At 41.1% G+C, this 22715-nt stretch overlaps 1 protein-coding gene across 1 annotated transcript in view; it reads right to left on the bottom strand.

The window, feature by feature from the left end:
• ADARB2 (adenosine deaminase, RNA-specific, B2 (non-functional)) overlaps positions 1–22715 on the bottom strand; it is a gene marked incomplete at its 5' end in the record, with an annotated part of 117790 nt that overhangs the window by 8377 nt on the left and 86698 nt on the right. Inside the window, one exon of the mRNA XM_010006999.1 lies at positions 9291–9459. Coding sequence (XP_010005301.1) covers positions 9291–9459 — 169 coding nt within the window. The remainder of the gene's footprint in view (positions 1–9290; positions 9460–22715) is intronic.

Below are 22715 nucleotides of genomic sequence, written 5' to 3'. Positions count from 1 at the left end.
GTGATTTCCATACTACTGCTGTTGGTTTAGTTGCCAAAACTGTTGTGCATTTTAATAGCGCACAAATTTTTACCTCAAGCTAGGGGTGCTTGCTCTAAATTGTCCAGGGGAGAAGTAATTGGTTAAAAAGTGGAAAAATTAAAAGGGGAAAGAAGTCACAATGCAGTTACCTTCTTGGCAAACGTACTTAGCCCATCTAACAGGTTGTTCCTCACCACACAAACACTAACAAGCTCTCTTACACTTGGATAATATTTTTATATGAGCTGAATGCTGTCAATTTGTTTGAACAGTTTTGAGTTCAGGAGTTCAACCTGAAAACACTTCAGAAGATGTAGATTTTGAGAGCTTATTTTTGGCTCATTAAAAACCAAAACGCCATCAACATTTGGAACTCTGTAGCTGACTGAAGGAAACGGTAAGAGGTGCCTTCTATTTAAGGCAACATCCAGTGTCTGCCATGCTAAATAATGTGTTTAAAGCACAATCTCCATCAGCAGCAAGCATTATGAAGCTAATTTCTTACATCATTGTTCTTTTCATTAATTAACATTTCTCAGACGTTCATGCAATTATGGCGGTGCCTCTGTGCTGTATGTCTCTTTTCATGATTAATAAGGAGTCATTATATTTCCCTTTCCTGAAGCAGTCAATTAACACGGAATACTTTCCATTAATTACTGAATGTTTAAAACCAGCATGCTGTACCTGGAGAGCAATCTGCTCTAGGAACCTGTGACACCAATTGCTTAAAAAAGTTCTCTTTAAATTTTATTCCAAAAACACAAGCAATTTAGCTGGCTATATTAATTTGCCTCCGAAGCAGGACTGTGAATGAGAAACATCTTTTAATCTCATGCAAGAAAAGTCAGCCATCTGGCTGCTGAGGATTTCAGAGTCAGACTCTCCCTGTCTCCCTCTGTAAATGCAGGTCATTAAAGTAATGTGTTCATCTACATAAAACTCAAATGGAATATAAAAGGTAATATTTATATACAAACAGTTTAGTCCCACAATTTAAACAGTCATTGGTTTTATGAAACATTTACTTTAGTCGATCAGATTTGCATAACTTCATTTGGGGAAAAAAAAAAGTGTGGTCATTCCTGCAAATAACATCAGTTCTAAAGGAAAGAAATAGCTGCCTCTTTGAGTCAATATCTTATCATGATGCAAAATTAATATTGCAAGATTAAGAAACAGAGCTGAGTTCAGTTAGCAGTACTAAGCCTCCAACCAGCTTCTGAGGCAAGAAAAAAAAAAATTAGACAGTGATATTCTTGTCCAGATGGAAGCTTGTAAGATACCAGTGCTGTTTTCAACATTTGACATTTCCTTTAAAAAATACTGTATATTTGATTGAAAGAGAGAAAAAAGCAGCTAAACAGAAAAACAACATATGTTCAACAATATTTGAGTTTTAGCAATATGCACATCACAAGAAATCATATTTATTTACCGAAATAGGGGACTGTGTTCAGATCATAAATTACAAAGTAATAACGATTATTTAATTTAAGTTATTTGCAAAGAACCTGCCTTTTCTTTAGAGATATTTCTCTGCCTAATTCTGAATGTGTTCATCCTAGCATAAAAAGGGATTTGAATGTCAATGGAATTACATTATTGGAAGTCATAGTATAAGCAAGATCAGGCAATCCCCTATGTATTAAAAGCGTTTCATAAACATTAATTACTTCTCACAATGCTGGTATAAGGTAAAACCCCATTGTTATACACCTGGGGGAACCATGGCAGAAAAGTAGTATGATTTGCTGATCTGCTGTGTTATTTGGAAGCAGAGCTGGAATCCACAGCTTCTGGATACAATAGTTGCTCCTCAGGACAACCCTGGTTTTCCATCCAAAAAGGAGGCTCAGGCAAGTTTAGGGGGCAAAGAAACTTCTGTATCAGCCCTGGTGGGTTTTGACTTCAAGGTTTAAGCAAATATGAGACAAATTTGATGGAGGAACAAGACAAAAAAAAACACAAGGGAGAAGAAATATAACAAAGACTACAGGGTCTGAGAGAAAGCCCTGCCTGATGGGTGGGAAGTGGTGTAAAAAGAGACTGTCCCAGACCCAGGCAGCATCCTATGGTAGGAATGACAGAGAAATCAGAACAGGTGCTGACACCAAGAAAGCAATATTCTGTGGAGAGTCCTTACTGAGTCTTCCTGATCAATGTTAAGACTGGTGCACATCATCATGGTGACGGTGGAAAAATGTGATGAGGGTGATGGCACTTCCACCTGTATGCTGGCCAGTTCTGGACCCAACGCAGCACTGTTTTAGCAGCATCCATTCAGAGAAGAGGGATGAAAAGTAGACAAGGAGTTTTGCTTTCAAGTCTAGTCCAGGTTTGGCAAAGTGTTTGACCACATGTTTCATTTTGGAAAGCAGCCCTAGGCATGTGCATGGGTGCCACTAAGTCACAAGTCCTAGTAAAAGAGTGGTCTCTTACTGAGCTGGCCAAAATGAGACCCTTGCATTGCAGCCCTTGCCCTTCAGAGCACAGTGAAAGCACATTCATGACAGGCAGAATTTTCATCTACTCATTCTGCTTCTGTTTCGTGGATAAAAAGACCTGTCTTGGAGAGCAGCCAGTTCAGTACTTTGCATAAACAACAGATTTAACTAACAAATATTTGGGGTAAGGTCTTTTATCCTGTGTACTGTTTATCCGTTGACTAACACATGTGGCTGATGTACTGACTCAGCCCTTTGATATCTGAACATCTATCAGATTACTTGTAGATGGAGGATAGAGAAAGTTCTGTCTGAACAGCAGTGAAACTATCAATAAGGGTGCTCATTTCTGAAGGAGCTATTTCTCTGTAGCCTCATTTAGGGCCATGAAAGTAGCTGTGTTCCCATCTGTAACAAAGTGCTCTCTTCAAATGTAGCTTTTCAAAATAAAATTATTATTCAGAGCAATGCAGTGTTACATTTTGGGTCCTCAATATATCAAAGTGACTTTTCTCACTATGAGGAAATATGCTGGATCATTCTGAATTTTCCTAATTGTACAAGATTTTAAGGACTTCTTTCAAGGGCACACAACTCCCTAATAACTTCTATGCTGTGATCTTTGTAATAACCCTTCCAATAAAGCGAAAATCAACCCACTGCTCCCTTAGTCACAGATCTTATTTAAAAAACCAAAAATCTTCAGCAAGCAGGATCAATAAAACAAAATGTCTCCCCTTTCTACTTAAATGTGGGAGCTTGTGGTGCTTGAAATGGAAGGAAAGTATACCCTTCCTTTTGTTCAAACAGTGGATATTACTGCACTGTTTACAAAGACAAAATCCCACGTCCAGTTTTCAATATAGATAATCCTTGAATAAATATATCTTCACCTGTTTGTCAATCATGGAAATGCCAGCGACGAGCTGGGAGGCATCCCAGAGCAGGCAGCCTTCCTTTAATTAGACTCTGTGCTCCCCTGGCCCCAGCTGCAGGGTGGGCTGGGGACGAGCCCCTGCAAAGTCCCCACATAACTCCCATTCCCCTGGTGCTCTGGGACCTGTGGCAAAATGTGCATACAAATGTGTCCCCAAGTCATAACCACTTGGTAGCCTCCACACCTGTGTGCTGGTAGCATTTTCTCAACATGTGAGTTGGACGTGGCCCCTCCCTGGGACAGACTGAAATATGGATGATAAAAATACTGTGGAAGGGGCTTAGGGGCAAACCTGCAAGGTGACAAAGGGCTGCAGCCTCATGCAGGTCTGCACGTGGCTTCTTACTGTTCCTGAGACACCTGGAGCCCCTTCAATGAGCATTTCCAGCATTGGTTTGGGCACAATATTACTCAAAGCAGAACGCTGACATGCTCCTGCCTTTGAAACTCTTAGAAAATGAAAAGTGCAGAAATTCACACAATGCTCCAAAACATCTCAGGGACCTGTGTCCACCTTCCATTGAAGCTTGGTGAGACTGAAGTATCTCCTCAGGACCTTTGGAAACCTTGCCCATTACAAAGCACTGCTGATGAATTTCAACTCTTATTTTTAAAAGGCTTTTTACAAAAGACACTCTTTTTTTTGGTCATCATTAAGAGCTTTAAGTCTTACTCACTTGGTGCGTTGTTAACCTTCTGTACCACAGTTTCTATTACCAATATTTCCTGCTATGCTTCACACAATATAAATTGTTATTCATGGTGGCTGGTACTCAGCAGAACACCTGTGGTGTTCCTATTTATAAGACCATTTAGCTATTATTGGTTTGAAAACTGGAACTAGTGCATTAGTTTTTGATCTGTATTTTAACAGTAGGTGGTTTATATATGTTTTCTGGAATATACTCTGTGGTGAAAGATTGAAATTGAAATCTCAGTCACACAGAAAGGGGTTAAGACAGAGAATTACAAATTGTGCACAAATCATCTCTAATTGAAGATCTGGCTGTGTTAATTGATTTTCATTTATATTAATATGTAGCCTTTGAAGTATCTTTTCTTAAGACTTACCTTGTCAGGCTCAGTCTTCTGTTAACAATAGCTCTGGTCGACAGGCTAACACTAAAATAGATCTAAGAATGCCAACTTCTAACACTGACTTTCAGTCTTGCATTTTTATATGCTACATTTAAATGCAGCTTAATGTGCTGAAGTCATCTTGTAAAATGCTATTTCTGACTCCCAGTGCTAAATCCTGAAACAGTGCCTTAAAACTAAATACCCTTGCAATACTCTGAACATATTCTGAATGAAGATTCAATAAAGATTCCTGTCTATTCTCTAGTTCATGGGCCCAAATAATCCACAAACATTAGCCATGGGACAAGAATAGACTGAAAATGCTGTAATGCAAAGTTTGCAGGTCTTTTGTCACTGTATGTGTTATTTTACAGGTGAGGTATAATTTAGATGTTCAAGGTCTTCTTTAACCTCTGGGCTTAATGTCGCTGTTTTTCTGAAGTATGAAGAAGTGGTGGCAAGAAAATACTTTTAAAGGTGACCTTTTGAGAAGTGGTAGCAAGAAAACAATTTCAAGGAAAGCTTACAAAATAAACACTGAATTCTGCCTTTTATTTGATATATAAAGACAGCACTTTTGAGGATTGCTCCCTCCAAATCCTGTACTCTGCAAAGCATATTCCTCAAGCCTGCACCCTGCAAGAGGAGTTGCAGGTGCCCATTTCTGAAATGGATTTGCTGCCACAGAAAGCCTAATTCTCTTAGGTCTTAATACACGTTACTATTAGCATCAAGAAAATGTTAAATGAAGCAATTTTTTTTTCTCCAAACAGCTGATAATTTTCAAAATTAGTTTGCTGATGATATTGCTGCTTTTTCACAAGTGGATACAGTGTACATTACAGAGGAAAACAGTCCCACTAACACCTATGATTTCAACTTCTAATGAACTTCGTGTCTAAATAATGCCATTTAATCCTGAGATCTACGGCACTGAGAGGCTGAACTCGCTTCAGCTGCACTGTGAGACTCACAGAAGTTGTGTGTAAAAACATTCTCTGAAGGTGGGTTATTTGGGGATTCACAGAACCCAAACTTTAAATTTGTACATATAAATGCATAGGTTTTTAAAGCCAGAAGGAACCACCAAAATCTAGTCTAACCTCCTATATAATGCAGTTACAGAATGTCACCTCGTAATTCTCTGTCTGAGCCAAATAACATGAGTATTCATGCTAGAAGTGTTTGTGCTTTAATTCAGTAAGGGAATAGGTATGATACCAGGCTGTTTATCTTGCAATCTCAACACAACCACAGAGTCCAAATAATGCGTACCAAGCATCAAATTCTCCCAGACTTGTGGTGATAGTAATAAAAATTGCTAAATGCCTTTGAATGACAAATAAATCTGATTAAACCACTCCTGCTCATGGCTATCCTGCAAGCAAGAAGGAACATAAATCGTTAGATACATGATTTATAAAATATTATTCATTTTCCTGAGTAACTCTCTCTGTTCTTGAGTCTTTGATACTCTGATAGCAATGTCTTTTACAAATAATGCAAAATTATGTGTATTTTAGGAGCTACTGGCTAGATTCTCAAGAGGAAATGCTCTCTAAGAGCCCAATACTCCTGAGGGGCTTTTTACAAGCAATAAAATCTAAAATATACAAGCAAAATTTTTGTCAAATCTTAGTGATATAAACATGAATTTCAGCTTTGGAGATCTTTGGAGAGCAAATATTTGGAGTCTGAAGAATGGCACAGAAACCATCTGCTGATCACTTCAGTGGGGACAGGAGTGGGGAAAGGGCCCTCAGGCAGCAATCTAGTCATCCACTGAACTCTTTTCCTGTCTGTACTTGCTATAGCCAGAGGCAAAGAAGACAGAAACAGCCCCACAGGGGTTGAAACAAAGGTCTGGTGAAGAAATCTCTGATTTTTTCCCCCTTACAGGACAGGATAATATGGATAAAAATTGATCACAGATTGTATTTAATATGGTAAACTGAAATTTGGGACAAAATTTATTGAAGATGCCGTATTTAAACCTCTTCTCACCAATCTTTGCCAAGCTCTACATAAAACTTATAGCAGCTAAAAACCTCCAGCAGTGTTGTCACTGGTGGCCAGCCTTGAGGGTATTTTTTATTTTCTGCCATGCAAGACATTGTTTTTAAATGTTTCCTGGGTCATTGGTGCTTTGCTTTCTGTAGCATGTGATTTCCAGACTAGAACCCAAATGGGTTCCTGATGGAAATAAAAATACAGAACAAGGTCTCACAGTGTGACTGTGAGAGTAAAAGAAAGGGAAAGGCATGACCTCTAAGTGCAGCTAGGGCTGGGAACATCTCTATGTAGCCTCGGGCACTGTCTCCAGAATTTTTCAGACCCTTCACCGTAGTACATGTCATGGCAATGGCCTTGCCCCCTTTTTACTTATTAACTTTTAATTTTCCTACTCAAAGTCCCTGTTTGTGTCCTTCGTCTAGTTTCCATCACTCCTAGTCATTGGACCTGCCCACACCAGCCCCAGAAATAACTTCTTATATTGTAATTTCCCATTTATACCCTTCCCCTTAATTAAGAATGACAATTCCCTCTTCCTTGAAAGTCCAAGCCTTCATTGATTTCTGAATTTCCACACTTAATTTCTCTTCATTTGCTAATTCAGCACTAGTTCTACTGATTTTCCATGTAACAGAGCTCTTAACCTGACCAAGAAGCCCATAGTGATTGGAAGTGTCATGTTTTGTGGTGGAACAGAGGGGAGTCTCCCTGTGCCAGCTGCCAGCAGATCTGCTAGGAGACACACAGGGTTAGGAAATTTGTCAAGAAGATGCAGTAGGAAAATCCAGTTGGACTGGGGGCTACCTGCTTTAATAAAACCATGCACCAAAGTACTAGAACTCTGCTGCTTTTGGGAACCATAAGTAAGGCACTGTCTGCTATCTGGGCACAGCCTTGCACTACTCTCAGCACAGCAACACTTTAGCTGCCCCTATCATTGCATGCAGGGCTGTGTGCTCTGCAAAATGTCTTGCAGATTTCCTCAGTGCAGTGCAACACGCAAATATCCAAACTTGTGAAGCATTTGTAATGCCACAACACCACCACTGTTCCTACAAATGTTGCCTTTCCACCCCTTTTGTCAGCCTCAGAGCTTTTAACTGTTCCTGTTGAGTGTAAACATTTGCTGTTCAAAGCAGGGAGTAATAACTGCTGATACTATCTTTTTTTGACTAGGAAAATCCTGTGCCTATTTGAGTTACAGTGCAAATAAATAATAAAAATGGCAATTGTTCATATGCTATTGCAATAATAATATCAAAGATGAGAGGTGCGTAATTTCTTTTTTTTATCCTGGAGAAATGTTGTTGTGGTAGATTCATTTTTTCCTTCATGGACTTGAATGTTGTTTAGATCTGTTGTAACAAGGGATGGATTCAATGAAAGTGCTTAGCAGATGTGCTTGGAGAAAACCCAGCTTCTGAGGCTGCACATTATATCCAGCATTCTCAGCAATAGCCAATTGCTGTTTGCAAAGCTGATGTTTAATTCACATTCAAAACCACAGAGAGCATAATATTTCCATCCTCAAACTGAAACTTGTTTAGTTTTTTGAGTCCATGTAAGTCTGAATTTGGAAAACCCGACTGCAACTAAAAAGGGTGCAGTAGATCCACTGGAAACAGTTTGAGTTGTCTGTTCTCTCTTTTTGAATAAATGAAAACATTATAGCAGAAGTTGCTCTTTATCCTTCATGCAAACACAACAGTTGTGACAATTACACACTTAGCAGAGGGTGGATTTTGTGAGTCTATCAGTATTTCCATTTGCTGGTTCAGTCACACTTTTTTCTGCCAAAATGCCAGGCTTTGCCAAGCCTACTGACTAATTTAACTTCAGCAGGTCATCTGGTTAAAGTTAAGAGCAGAATTTATGCCTTTGTATTAGACAAAAGCCTTATGTTTTTTTGAAAGATTATGTTTATATTGGCCTTTAATACTTGGGCCAAATTCTCAGCTGATGTACTTTAACTGAGTTCTTATACATTGATATTCCAGCAGATAATTTGATCACAACATTTACATCTTTATAGATATAATGTAATGTATTTTACACATTGAGCTGCATGTATAGCTAATGTACATAATATATAGATATAATTATGAGTGTAATTATGCATGCATGTATAGTTATATACTAATAGTATAATAAGTATGCATCCAAGCAGACTTTGTGTTCAGTTTGTGATAGCCATCTTTGCTATTAGATAAGGCTGTAAGATGAGAATGGCAAATGTGTTTACATTTTATTTGCCACCACGAAATAATGATAAAATATTTATTAAACAGCAATTACTCTTCATAAATATACGTGATATTTACAGAACAGAGCAGAAAGCCAGAGAAGTGGCTGTGATGTGAGAGTTCTGCAATGACTTTCAAAACCATAGAAATATTCTTAGCAGCTTCTAGGGCCCTTCATCCAAGAGGGTGCAGACGAGCTACATTTATCTGCATGATGGCTGGTTTGCAAGTTTTGGGGTGAATGATCCAATAAGAGCAGAGTGGATGTATTTTATTTGCACGCTGAAATTCTATTGGCAAAAATGCTTCAAAGAGAGTGTATATTTTTGTCACACTGTAAAAAGCAACTAACGACCCGTGAAGAATTTGGGAAGATGTCCTATTTACATTCCATCCTATTCATATGGTCTGTTTTTGCACACAAAGTCTTTGTTTCCTCAGGTTTTGTTGGGACCTGCTAGATATTCCCCACCAGTGGCCATAGTCCTCTGTGGCATCAAACTTCATTTCCACATGCAAAGAGTTTTGCAATGTATATACACCAGGTACCTGGCAATTTTGTCTGTACAGGACATGGTGATGAGCTGCTCTCCCAGCAACACGCCGTCCCACGTCTGAGCTGCATTGTGGCACCGGACTGGTATGGTTCCTTCTCCAGACTCAATCTTTGTTCGGAGGTGCCCACGGTATCTTCTCACTATGTGCTTGCTGCTGTTCACTGGGCAAAACAAACACAACGGTGGAAATCATCAAGTTTTTAGAAAGAAACTGAGAGGCTGTATTGGTGCTGTAGTCGTATTTGCAGCACGACCTGTGGAGGTCCTTTAAACTGGATGCAAAATTAGATGAGATTACAGCCCAAGAAAGCAGCACAAAGGCAAAAAAGTATGTGCTCCCTAGCATGGTTGTCTTTTCACATCCATCAAAACTTTCACACAGCTCACACTTGGCTCATGTTCCTATTCCTATTCCCTTCCATATTTAAGAAGAAGTGGTGCTCTGTTTTTTAAAGAAACAGTACAAATTATTTTTTTTAACCCTCACTTATAGGATTGAGCTGTGTCAGGGGAATATTTGGAAAAACTTGGTTCAATGAGTGTGATCAAAGATTCACCTGCCTGGCCTAATCCACTCCAATAGTCTAGTGTGATATTCAGTTGCATTTTCTGAATAATTTCACAACTGAGGTTCTGGTTTGTGATGGAATTTAACTGAAAATTCTTAAAAGCTGAAGTTTTCAACTTTGGATCAAAAGCAAATAAAAACTTGGTAGCTGTTCATTACTTGCTTAAATTTCTTCTCTAGTCTCCCTAAAGGCAGATACCTGCCTTCCTTGTGTCACACTGATATCTTTTTGGCATTTGCCATCTGCCACTTCAGTGATATTACACATCTGAGTGCAAGGCACCTGCTTTTTGAGGTGGTGCAGGGCAAGAAGCTAAGGCACTTGTCCTGCTCTGCAATTAACTTCACTGAGCCCTTGCAGATATGCAGTAAGTGCAAAAGATAGTGACTTTTCTAAAGTATTTCACCTTCATTTTCATGAAAAAAAGATGAAGATCATTATCAAAATCACTCTTATATTACTGTTCTTTTATAAGAACAAGGAAATCCTCTGGGGCTGCCCAATTGCTTACCTCAGAGGGTTTCACTGGAGAACTCCTCCATGGTGGAGCATATCTTTCCCAATTTCCCTGCAGCCCAAAGTAAAATATGAAAAGATGGTACATGATGGCCTTTTCTTTCAAGGAAAAGCAGTGTTGCTTTTACAGACATGAGACTTTTGCCCATTCTTTCAACGGTCCTGTGTATTTTTCCATAGCTTGTCCCTCAGATGGACCAGAAGGCTTCTGCTGTTGAAATTGATGTCCCTCAGTGGATTATGGGGCTGCCTGGATTGCTGGCCCTGACGGCATGTGGGTGTCACAGGTTGCAGGGCTGACTGAACCCCTGGCCATGAGCACCCATGTCTCCTCAGCTGCTGGCTCTCTCCCTCTGTCATTTTTTTACCATCTTTTCTTTGTATGAACACTGTCTGTGCTGCGAGCTCTGGTGGAAGCAATTGATTGACTTTGGCTGCTGCCTATGGTTTACAAAAAGGAAATGGGAAAATAAGTCGCTTCAGCCCGTTGGGATTAGCAGAAGCAACGAACACATGTAGAACAGCAGAGTCAGCTGTGACCTGCCAGCAGATGGGAGGCTGTGACTCCCCAGTCATTCCCTCTTGGCTTCCATCCTGTTTTTTTAAAATTTAAGACGGGGAGTTGTGTGCCAGCAGTGGGCTGGACCAGGTATCTATTGGATGGCCAGTCCATTGTCAAAACAAAATTCCCATCCAAAACCAAGCTCCATCATCTCCAAAACGTTTGCAAACAATGGGCAATTTGTGCAGCCTCTTGAACTGAGTCTGGGCAGAGCAGTGATTGCACTGCCATCCCCATCAGCAGTTCTGTCCCCATGGGAGATGAAGGGCCCCTTGTACCTATTTGTCACAGAGCACCTGACAATCTAAGATGCTGCGGTAATCACCAGACTTGGAGTATTATTGCTTCTCAAACTTGAGTTCTGAGGGAAACTGAGAAGACCCAACAGACAAATAAAAAGTTCGATAAGCAAGAATGTCAAAGACTCCGAAATGTTTCACATCCCTCTCCCCTCAAATTTCTGGGCTGTGCCAACACTGTCGAGAAACCATTTTCAGGGCCATGTGTACTGATCCTTTGTACATTCCTTTTGTCTGGGATGCCTCCTGGAGTATCTTTCAGGCCATGCTCTTTGGATGGGATTAGCTATCTGGGAACTGGTCCATATTTTTCTTGGGACTCTGTGGGGAAATTTTACGAAAAAATCTCAAGCATTGGTGAGTAGCATTTTTCATTATTAAACCACTGAACCATGGAAAAGGTACCTTGGCATTTGGACACCAAAAGGAGAAAGTGATCACTTCTGCTTAGCAAATGCAAAATGCAATAAATGCACAGCAAAACCACTTTGCCTTAGTCTGCAGCCATCGAGAAGAGATGGCACAGCAGAGCTAGACCTCTGCCAGGGAAGCAGTGAAGAGTGACTCAAGAGGCTGTTGCTGTTTCGGCTGGTAGAAAATCTGACTTTAAGCAAATCAGTTCTCTTTTCTTAAGCTTTCCCACAGGTATAGTGAAGATAATGATGCTTCCTTCTTCTTCAAATTCATTTGAAGTCAGTGCTCAAAAACTATTTATGAAAAACAGATACTATCCTTTCAATAAAGATCTACCACAGAAATCCACCTGCTGTGAATCCTCCAGGACAAACTGAATTTTTAGTGTTTCTTTTGCCATTTTTTTTAAAGGAGAATATTTTCTCTTGCTACACCTCTCTCTGCCTATTTCTTCTCTCTCTTCATTCTTGCTTTCTCAGCTCTCACTCTGACCTTCCCCATTGGCCTCCTAAGTTACTGTTTCAGGCAGTTAACCACTTTGATAGGCCTACAATTTGCATATGTGCAAAGGGACATGTACCTGCTAGGGAATTTTGGTGACTGCAGGATGAGATGAGCAGTCCACTGTTTATGTGAGTTTGATTTCACTATGTAAAGGTCATTTAGTGTGGGGAAGGCATCCCACAATGCTGACAAAGATAAGGAGCCAGTTTAGGGGAAGAAAAAGCAGCAGCAGACCTGCAAACAACTGTTGACTACTTGCAGAATTTAAAGCAAAGGACAACAATTTGGGGGTAAAGGAATTTGAAACAATTCAGTGAGTTTTGGGTGGCCTCCTTCTTTGATTTTTTTTATTTGTCTATTTGATCTTCTAAGTTTCCCTCAAGACCAAATGAAAAGTGCTCCACGTTTGGTTGTTATTATAACAGCTCAGCCCTGGCCTGCAAGTACCAGAAACTGAATAATAAGGTTTTTGAAATCACTGGGGAAGTATGTGCAAGTGCAGAGATCATCTGAGTTTCCAAATGCTCATATTAACTCATCCCACATGCCAAACTTTGCTCCCTGTAATGCGTGTCCTGCCCAGGGTGCAGCCAAGCAGACGGCATTAGCTGATAGGATTCAGGCAGCTGTGGCCAGTGAACGCTCACCCTGGGACACACTTCCACAGCACTGATAAGGGGTTTTAGCTGCTCAACTGCTATTAAATTCAATGGATAAGGTGTGACTAAAGCCCCGTGCTGTACTGCCTGTCTCAGGCTGCTCACATCGCTGGGATAGCGGGCACACATGCTGCAGAAGATGATCTGTAGTGTTTATATAAAACACGAATAGGTCAAAGCTCAGAATACTTTCAGATTGCTGATGATTAAATAAACCCACATCTTCAATTGGAATGCACTTATTTAATTTTTTTTTAATGTTATTAAGCAGCGCAGGAAGACATAAATATTGAACAAAGAAAGAGATGAAGCTCTGGGTGTTTTGCATTGAGGCTGCAGAGATACTCTAGCACATAAACTGCTTGCCAGCAGTAAAAAATGCAGCCCACTTCCTGGCACAGCCTGCTATGGATCATCTTAACACAGTTTTAGAAATGTATTTATTTATGTAATTTAAAGTCACAAACTACAGACTGCTGCTGTTCTGCTGTTCAGGATGATCAAAGCCTCAGTGACTAGGAGCATTTCTGATCTCTGCTGTGCTGGTTCTCCAACTGCTTAATCTCAACTAATTGCAGGGGAGAAGGCATTTGAGGATGCCACTTCAACCAGAACAAAATGTCAATTCATACTGGAATCGGAAAGGACACATTTAAAAATCATTTGGAGTGGATTTATGATGTGTGCTACACTCAGATGTGGAAATGACTCCTGACAGTTCCAAAGATAAAAAAGTGCTGGATTATTAATTATTGGATTAGAAATTTACCCAGGTGGCTTGTATTTAAAATCAGTGAAGCCTACTGATTTCAAGTCTTGCCCCTTATTTTCATATTTTCTCCAGGACCAGTTCTAGTTCAAATGGTAATGAAAAAAACCACTCCATATTTATTATTTAGTTGAAAAGTGAAGAGGAAATGGATGGTGATTAAATAGAATCACACGAGTAAGGCTGTGTCTGAAATTTTGCATAACTGGCCCAGAGGTTCATTTTCTATTTCCCTGCTTCAGTGGAGACTGCTCTTTCCTCATGAAGGAAGAAGTAAAACAGCCTATCTTGCATTTTTTTCAATGCTGGATTTCCCATTCATCAGCATGGTTTATAAAGTTTCCTTAGAGTGATTTGAAACAAAGGAGTGGAAAGAGTAGTGTTAACATCTGGCTGCCTTTGTATTGGTGGTTATTAGAGATGCCCTTTCCTCAAGCAGATGCTGAATAAATGTACAATATTACTACTTCTGGAAGTGTTGAAGTGAGTATCACAGCACACTGAAGGCTTTGGATGTGTCTCCTTTGCTGGATAGGGTGGCTAGATAATTCTCTGCTGTATTGTGCTTTTGTGGCCAGCACACAGTGAGGCTAAAATGCAATGGGCCAGCTTTTGAAAGAAAGAAACTTCAGGGATATTCTGGAAGAAGTCTGGATTTAAGGAAAAAGTATATGGTAGGATTCATCACACTGAGGACTAGGCAGGGAAAAGCAGGGGTAGTATCTGAGGGTCTACAGAGCTGCCTCTGCAGAGAGTGTGGGGATGCATACTTCCCAGAGGGAACACAAGTGCCTGCTTTGCACAGGTGAGAGGTATGTCAGGTTGAATCCTTCAAGGTTAATATATGCTTTTAAAATGTAGGCCAGGAGGCCTTTTGCATCTGAACACAGCTCCAGGGGAACTCATCGGCTCATTCTCAGAACCATGTAGCACCTATCACATCATGGCAGAGTTCAGTTCAAATCTGGGTTGTGGACATTACCATTAAACCATATATAAAAATATAAATAATTAATACATAATTTATCTGAGAATGTTAAAAACCTTGAACACCTGTAATACGTGGAACTGAAATGAACAGTTGGAATGGCACTTCTTTACTTTTTTCCTCCATATGTGGTGTTTAAAGCATAAGAAATATCAGTGATGGGAAAAACCTGAAGTTTGAATCCAGAAGAAAGAAAGGAACCTACTGCATTATTTGTCCTTATCTGTTTTAAGTATATATGAATGAAATTATGAGTTTTGGTTTGAGCTGTGTTGTTAGAGACAAGAAGGGTGTAAGAATGGTACTCTATCATACTGAAGTTCAGCACTGGGTGTTTTAATGAAATCTCTTAATTTCGATCCATCAAAATGCCTTCATATATGATCAGCGAGGGGCAGAATTTCATCCATTCAGGTGACATAACATTTTACAAAGACTTCTTATTATTTTGAGTATATATTAATTATGACATGTGTTGAATGCTTATCCTAGGATGCTAGAATACCTTTATGAAACTAACTGCTAGAGTGGAGAATAGCACAGGAAACCCATTTTGCTATTGGGCTAACTTCTAAGTAAGCTCTGGTTTCTCAACAAGCTTTAATCCCTTGAGGCAAAATAAATAAATAAATTTATCTGAGAAACAGACCAAAATATGTACCCTATAAACTATTTTTCTCTAATGTCTGTCTCTGAGGAATCCCTGGAATCAAAATGTGAGTAGCTAGTTAAAATTCTCTTTCAAACAATTTGTTGGCAATAAAGTCATGCGCTGTTTCCTCTGAGAGTTATAATTAACTGCTGCAGGCAAAGAGGAATGATCAGTACTGGGTCAGGCATGGAGGAGACCCTTGATGCCACCTACAAATCCAGGCTGCAGACTCCAGCTTTCTCTGCAGCACGAGTGCATGAAGCCAGAAGCATGAGATTTATCAGTGGAATTAAGATTCCATGCACGTGGCAATCAAGGAAAGTACAACTCAAACACTTCAAGATTATTATTTTTAATTACTAATTACTCCTCTCATCTAAAATCAGATGTGCAATGCTGTTGCTTTGGAAGTGCAGCTGCACCGCAGAGCAAAGTCTGGAGCAAACCTGGGCTGCAAACCCCGTGTGAGAGAAAAGTTCTGCCTCCCAAGCCCTCATGAGCCTCATCAGTAGCACAGAGGCACATTAGCTGGTCTTTAGCAACAATCATCTCATCTTGGAGAGTGTGGGGAGCTGCTGTCAATGCCCAGGTCAGTGGCCAAGCAAAGCCAGGGTAGTGGCTGGAAGCTGTGTGTGCAGACTGAGATGCCAGTTGGAGGCCAGTGGGGACCAGCTGCTCAGCTAAGTCCTAAGCTACACATCACTGTGTCTTCTTCCTGTTTTTTTAAAAATGAAAAGTGTTTTCTCTTAAAGCTAGGCTTTATATTTTAAATGTGCTTTGTGTGAATAATTGTCAATATCACTGGAATTGTCCATTTGGTGACAATTCTCTCCCCTGCCATGTTTTAATAAAAAAGTTTACACAAACATAAAGGGAATGTGTTACTCATCATAACTCTCTTTATTTTATAAACAAAGCGTGCTATTATTCATGTCACTTCCAGATTTTTGTTGATGTTTGGAAACTGAAATCACCAAAAGTAGGTTAAGAGAAATGCTGCAAAAGAAGTCAGCAAAATATGAAAACAGCAAATGAGCCCTTTGGGACAGAAATGACAGAAATCTGTCAACAATATTGACAGATATTCAGCCACCCTGTGGTTGGGATGAGCCCAGAGAGGTTGTGGTTCTTGCTTTGTCATCAGACATGTTCTAGTTCAATTCCAGCTTCTGGAGCTCTATATGGAAATTACTGAATACAGTCCTACCATCTCTGGCTGGAGAAATTCAATTAAGATCATCAGGAAATGGTTTTCATCAGCTTTAAAAAATTGTGTATTGTTATTACCAAATTATTCTGAATAATGATATAACAGTGCTTAGAATATATAGTGCTTTTCATTTTAATAGCCTACTCTGGGCATTAATTACCCTACCTCAAAGGTGTGACAGCTGGACACCTTTTATTTGCCATTTTATATGTATGGAAATAGAAATGACCAGAGTGAGGTGAGTTGCTCAAGGCTAGCTAGAGGAGTACCAGCAGAGTCATGGTTAAGATGAAATTGCTTGTCACTCTTACTCAGCTGTCTTCAGATTTCTCTCCTCATAAGACTCTAAGAAACTCTCCAGGAGTCTGAGGACTTTCAGAAGTCCCACAGAGACCCTAGCTGGACTTGAAGTTTCCTGACAAGCTTAATAAAACTCAGCTGATGAGCCTTACCTGTGACTCCCACTCAGTGAAAGGGTAAATTAGACCAAACTAGATCTGAGTGGGTGTAGTTTTTGCCCACAGGCATTTCTCCTAAGTTTTGACCTGTTCCACTCAAAATATATGCCACAATTAGGTGCACATCTCTAGCAAGGTATTAGGTGTTGAGGGTGGAACTGGGGCAGCTGTGTCCTGGAGCATATGGTCTTTTCTGCCCTGCTGCAGAGCACCTTGGAGAACCTCAGACTTCATTATTCCTTGGGCTGGACAAATTCAGAGACAAAGAGCTTTTCTTGGTGAGATTTTCTGCTACTATTCTGAAAGTTTCTCAGCCATGGCCTTTTGCTGATTAATGTTGCCTTTTTATCACATCTGAACATTCTGTCCAAATGCAGTGTTTTACAAAGCGGCAAAACCCATAACAAAGCAGAATCAATAAATACAGTGCAATTCCCCTTGGCAATTCAAGCATTCTGTTAAAATTAGGATCTGATTATAGCTCTGGAAACTTGTTTTCCTGAATCCTAACATATTTTGCTTTACATGAAAGCTTTTCAAAGCTGTGGCCAATGCTGGCTTTGAACAATCCACAGTTTCCAGCATATTCTTTCTCATTACCCAGATAGACACACACTGCTCTACCACATCCTTCTAAAAAATCTAATTTTCTACTTTAAAACTCCCTCAGAAACAACAAGACTGAAATAAACAAAAGCAGCCAAAAATATCACAAGGAGAAGGAATTGGGACATTTTCAATGCATTATCAATGCCAAAGAGTTTTCTCATGATGTGTCAGTTTTGACAAAGTTTTATAACAAAGACTGAAGAAAGGGAGCTGTCTAGCTCAGCTGATGGTGAATTCAGTAAAGCCCTGATCCAGGGCTTGGGAGTTACAAGTTCAGGTTTTTCTTTGAGTCTAAGTGGCCTTGAATGAAAAAGCTCATCCTGAACTTGGCATGGAAGGAAATGAAATAGTTTTTTTTCTACCCCTTGTTACTGTTCTGCTGGCCAGTGGACACAAAAAATACAGGATGTGATTTCAGTTTCACACAATTATTTTATTTAAAATTTTTTCCTGACAGGTTTTGATTTCTTTTCAGCCATTCAGTACTCTGAGACCTGAAAATTGTCCCTAAAGTGAAGTGGTTCTTCACTAAGCACTTTTAGTAAAACTCCACTAAAAACCTAGATACCCAGCCTGGTGGAGATTAATAACAAAATATGAAGCAATAGTAAACTTGCATGTTGATTAATTGGCACTGAAAGTTTTAGGACTTCCAGTGTAGTAAAACAAGAGCCTCTTTCAGAAGTGTGTTCTGGGATCTAATGGCCAACAATAAAACCATGAGTGCTTTCACAACTCCTCTAAGCCTGGAGAACACTGGTTTCCCCGTCAGTTTTAGGGGCTAGAGCTGACGGGACTGGCACAAGGTGGAGCCTGGCAGGCTGGGTAGGACATCCATCCGACCTCTCGCCTGGATTACCAAAAGCGATGGGATTTCCGGTAGCCAGAACACACAGACCACATATTTGCAGTCCCTCTGGCACTGCTGCTCTGCCTGAGCAATGTGTCCATCTGAGCTTAGAGATACAACAGTTACTGCTTCTGCAGGTTTTCCCTCAGGTGGCACTAGGAGGACTGCAGCATTCACAGCAAGGGCTTGGCCCAGCTCCTATCTCTTCTTGTTCTGGTCCCCTCAATGTGAGTCTGTCTTTCCTCCTCACTTCCCTGCAACCTTGGACAAGCAGAGACTGAGTAGGAGATGATGGGGGAAGAAAAGCTTATTACAGTGCTGGAGATGGTTCAAACCAGTGCCTGTAGGTCCTGTGTGGGTGCTGTGCATTGGAAGAATGAGAGGGGCTCCACTCATCCCAAAACTTTCCAGAGTCCTCCTACCTTCACAAGCCTTATGTTGTTGCCTCTCACCCACTCCTCCATCAAAGCTGAACATCACAGAACTCCTCCCCCCAAAACTTTCCCATACTCACTGTGACCCTCCTGTCCCAGGGTCCCACTGACCCCCTCTCAGCTGCACTTCCTTCTGAAATCTCTTTGCCCAACTTCCTTAGAAGAAAAAGGTTCCCCCACAGTCCCAGCATAGACTTGTGTGTTGGGTGTTAGGAAGAAATCTCTGAACTGGCTACATACACACCACATCCACACCTGAGAAGCCTGGAGATGAATCCCCCCCTCAGACCTGCAGTGCTGGGAGAACAGAGGCTGCAGCGGGTGATGTGTCTAAGTGATAAAGAGTACTAACCAGAGAGGACAGTGTTGTGATCCTGCTTTCCCTACCAAATTTTCTCAAGTGAAAGCAGCTGCATTCTGAAACAGCATTTCAGCAGCCTGGGAGGTTTGAGTTAGAAAACTGGGCAATTACATACAAAACTGGTGACTGCTAACAGACCTGAGAAGGGACTCATTGACACATCAGCTTTTAGTTGACTGTAAAAAGTCCTTGCATTTCCTCTGTATTCCCTTGGGTACACTGAGGCTGTGTCAGTGGTACTTGCAGACAGGGGCTATCACTTCTATAGGAATTGATCTCAAAGGAGGCAGAATAAGGATGCTGTGCTCACACCCCAAACCTAAAGCTTTTGGATCCATCTTAGTCCAGTCTTAATGAAACAAAAAGACAATTTCTCCTCACCTTCTTTAATAAGCAGTTACCTGGCCCCTGAAGTAATCCAACAGTTTCATGATGTGTCTGCAATTTCTGCAGCATCCTTTACATGACAAAGCTATGTGGGCTGACCATAATAATTCATTCAGTGCCAGGATTATTTCTCCTGAGGCAGTGCTCAGTGTTACAGCCTACAGTGTTACGTGAGTTTTTTTCTTTCGTGTTATCTCTGGGCGTGCTTCTCTATGATAATTTTCTACTGAGGTCCCCTAAGGTATTGTTCTGCTCAGTCATATGAAAAATAGGAAAATAATGCACCTTCATCCCAGTTCCACAGACAGGTCATTCATCAGCTTTAAGTCAATTTTACAACCTAGGAGGAAACTGTTCCATGCACTGAGTAGCTACAAATTTCCAACATGGTCTCTCAAGCTGCAGCAGGCCAGTAGCCACAACAGAGTGTTAAAGATACCTGGAAGCACTTGTACAAGAGAAACAAATAATAGCATCTAAGCCCAAGGGATGATCTATGGATACCCTCTATTTTTGTAACAAGGGCCGTGTATCAATATGCTAGGATCCGCATTTTCTTGTAGGTACAGATATCTAATTTATTTTCAGATCACTGAGTTTTTAGATGGTTCTTGAAATGCTTTCCCTTCCTTATCATCTACTCACAAGAACAGGATCTGTCCATTTAAACAAAACATGGTATTGGCAGGTGGAAGTTAAAGATTTCTTTCCCTTGCACATCCAACAACATCCACCAAACCCATGTTTTTATCCCAACTGGTGCCATAAGCATCCTCATTGTAATTGCATCCTGATACCTGCCTGCAGAGCTCTGAGGTTGAGAGACTCCTGACAGTCACAGGAGATCATTGTGTCCATCTCTAGGAGATGGACAGGCTCCTTAGATGGTTTCTGTTTGTATCTGTTCCTCTCCAGTCACTTTACTCAAGATACAAATTCCAGGAACTTTAATCTGGGATCATATACTGAAGCAATCTAGGTCAGCCCTATCTGAACCCAGAGTGCTGAATCTCCAGTGTGAGTAGGTCAGCCCGTCTTGGCAGCCTCAGATTTGGGGATTAACAGAGAACATCTTATCTGAGAGAGGGCCATAAAATCCAGCAGCCAGAGTCACAAGCAGGGAAAGTACAGGTGTGCACAGTGGAAGCACACTTAAAGTAGAGAGTTCAAACTTGTCTTTGTGAGTACTCTTCAGTTCCCTAACTTCTCTGAAAACTGCAGTGCACATCTCCCTGTCACATCACCTACCAAGGCAATGATCCAGCTCATGTGGCTGCAAGTGGATCCTGTTTAGATGAGAGTTCTGTCAAATGTGTGTGCATGAGAGCTTCAGCACAGCTGTAGGTTAATAGACAAGCAGGAGGAAGACCCCATGTGGAGCAGATGCAATGGTGTGTTTCAGACCTAAAGGGAGAGTGGGATAAAACAGGAGCTGGGCTATCAAGGAATCAATGGCACAAGGCAATACAGCATGTTAGCAGGAGATAGAAAAGCAGCCCAAGGGAGAAAGCTAGAGACAAGCCCTGGGGCAAATTCTGTTTCTCTTTGGCAGTCTATGTAGTAAAAAGGTGAAAGTGCATCTCTAGAAGAAAGAGGGATGTTGAGGTAAAATCCTGCCAGGGAAGGAGCAGTGGGGAAGTGGAGGATTTATTAGCTCAATTTTTTAAGCAATTCATTTTGCTTTTCAAGAGGCTCTTAGAAAATAAAGCCAATGAGTCAAGAAGCCCTGAATTAGCTAGGAAGGCACTTTAGCAAATCAAGGGCTTGATTATTCTGTGGTTCGTCCTAGATTCAAGAGAAAGTGTAAAATGTGCAACAAACATTACTGGGCTGGCTGCCCCCATGGCTGCAGCTCCACCTCATGAGCTGGAGTGTGTGTGCTGTAACGAAAACAGAATCAGAGAATGGTTTGGTTTGGAGGGGACCTTTAAAGGTCATTTAGTCCAATCCCCCTGCAGTGAGCACGAATGTCTTCAACTAGATCAGGATCAGAGCCCTGTCCAACCTGACCTGGAAAGTTTCCAGGGGTGGGGCATCTATCACCTCTCTATGCAACCTGGTCTGGTGTTCCATCACCCACACTGTAAAAAATGTCTTTCTCTTTCTAGTCTAAATCTACCACCTTTTAGTTTAAAACCATCAGCACTTGTTCTATTGCAACAAGCCCTGCTGAAAAGTCTGTCCTCATCTTTCTTATAAGCCCCCTTTAAATACGGAAAAGCCACAATAAGATCTCCCTGAAGCCCTCTCTTCTCCAGGCTGAACAATTCCAACTCTCAGCCTCTCACAGGAGAGGTGTTCCATCCCTGTGATAATTTCCGTGGCCCTCCTCTGGACATGCTCCAACTGTCTTTCCTGTGCTGAGGACTCCAGAACTGGACTCAGCACTCTAGGTGTGGTCTCAGCAGAGTGAAGTAGAGCATCAGCCCATGTTAACTTGGTACTGTGATACTGCCCTCAGGAGAAGACAGCAATCCAGGCCTACCTTATTGGGTGTACAAAAAGGGAGAAGGTACTGGAAAAGATGTCCCAGGCTCCCTGATGTACAACACTAAACTGAAGCAAAGGCAGAAGCTGAGTGTGTGAAGGAGCAACTTGAAAAGTGTGAGGACACTGGGAACATGCTCCCCTTTCACCGTACAACTGTCCTACTACCTTATGGGTGACTTTGGAAAAAGGCATAGAGAAGACTTTTGAGAAGGAGACTGGCTGGAGAGAACGAGCCAGGACAAGCCCATTAAAACTCACAACTGTCTGAAGCCCATCTGACATTTCCCTTCCTCCTATCCCTGAAGCTACTGACCCTGGCTGGCCTCCTCTCGCTGTCACCTGCTCCTGCAGGTCTCTGGTCAGCCTCCTCTCATATTGTCTGGCATTGTACCTGCCTTTTCTAAAGCTCCAACGTCACTTGGATCTTCCCATAAGCTCTTCCAGCCTCCTGACCCATAAATACTATAAGAGAGCTAGAAAACCCCTCTGTGTTCAGAGCACTCTGGTCCAGCTGGACTTTGCCTCTTTTAGAGCTGCCTAAGGGTGTATCAGTAAGTCAGCTCCCCTCTGTTCCAAGAAGGGCATAGCTGCAAACCAAAGCCAGATTTTATCTTTTTATCCCTAATCTCTTACTTTCCTGCATGAACATGACATGGGTGCAGGCTTCCTGGACCTCTCCTTTGCAT

This window comes from Chaetura pelagica, unplaced genomic scaffold, assembly GCF_000747805.2.
Source record: "Chaetura pelagica isolate M959 unplaced genomic scaffold, ChaPel_1.0 scaffold17, whole genome shotgun sequence".
Lineage (NCBI taxonomy): Eukaryota > Metazoa > Chordata > Aves > Apodiformes > Apodidae > Chaetura > Chaetura pelagica.
Note: the sequence above shows the minus strand (reverse complement) of the source record. Positions and strands in the feature narration are given on the sequence as shown.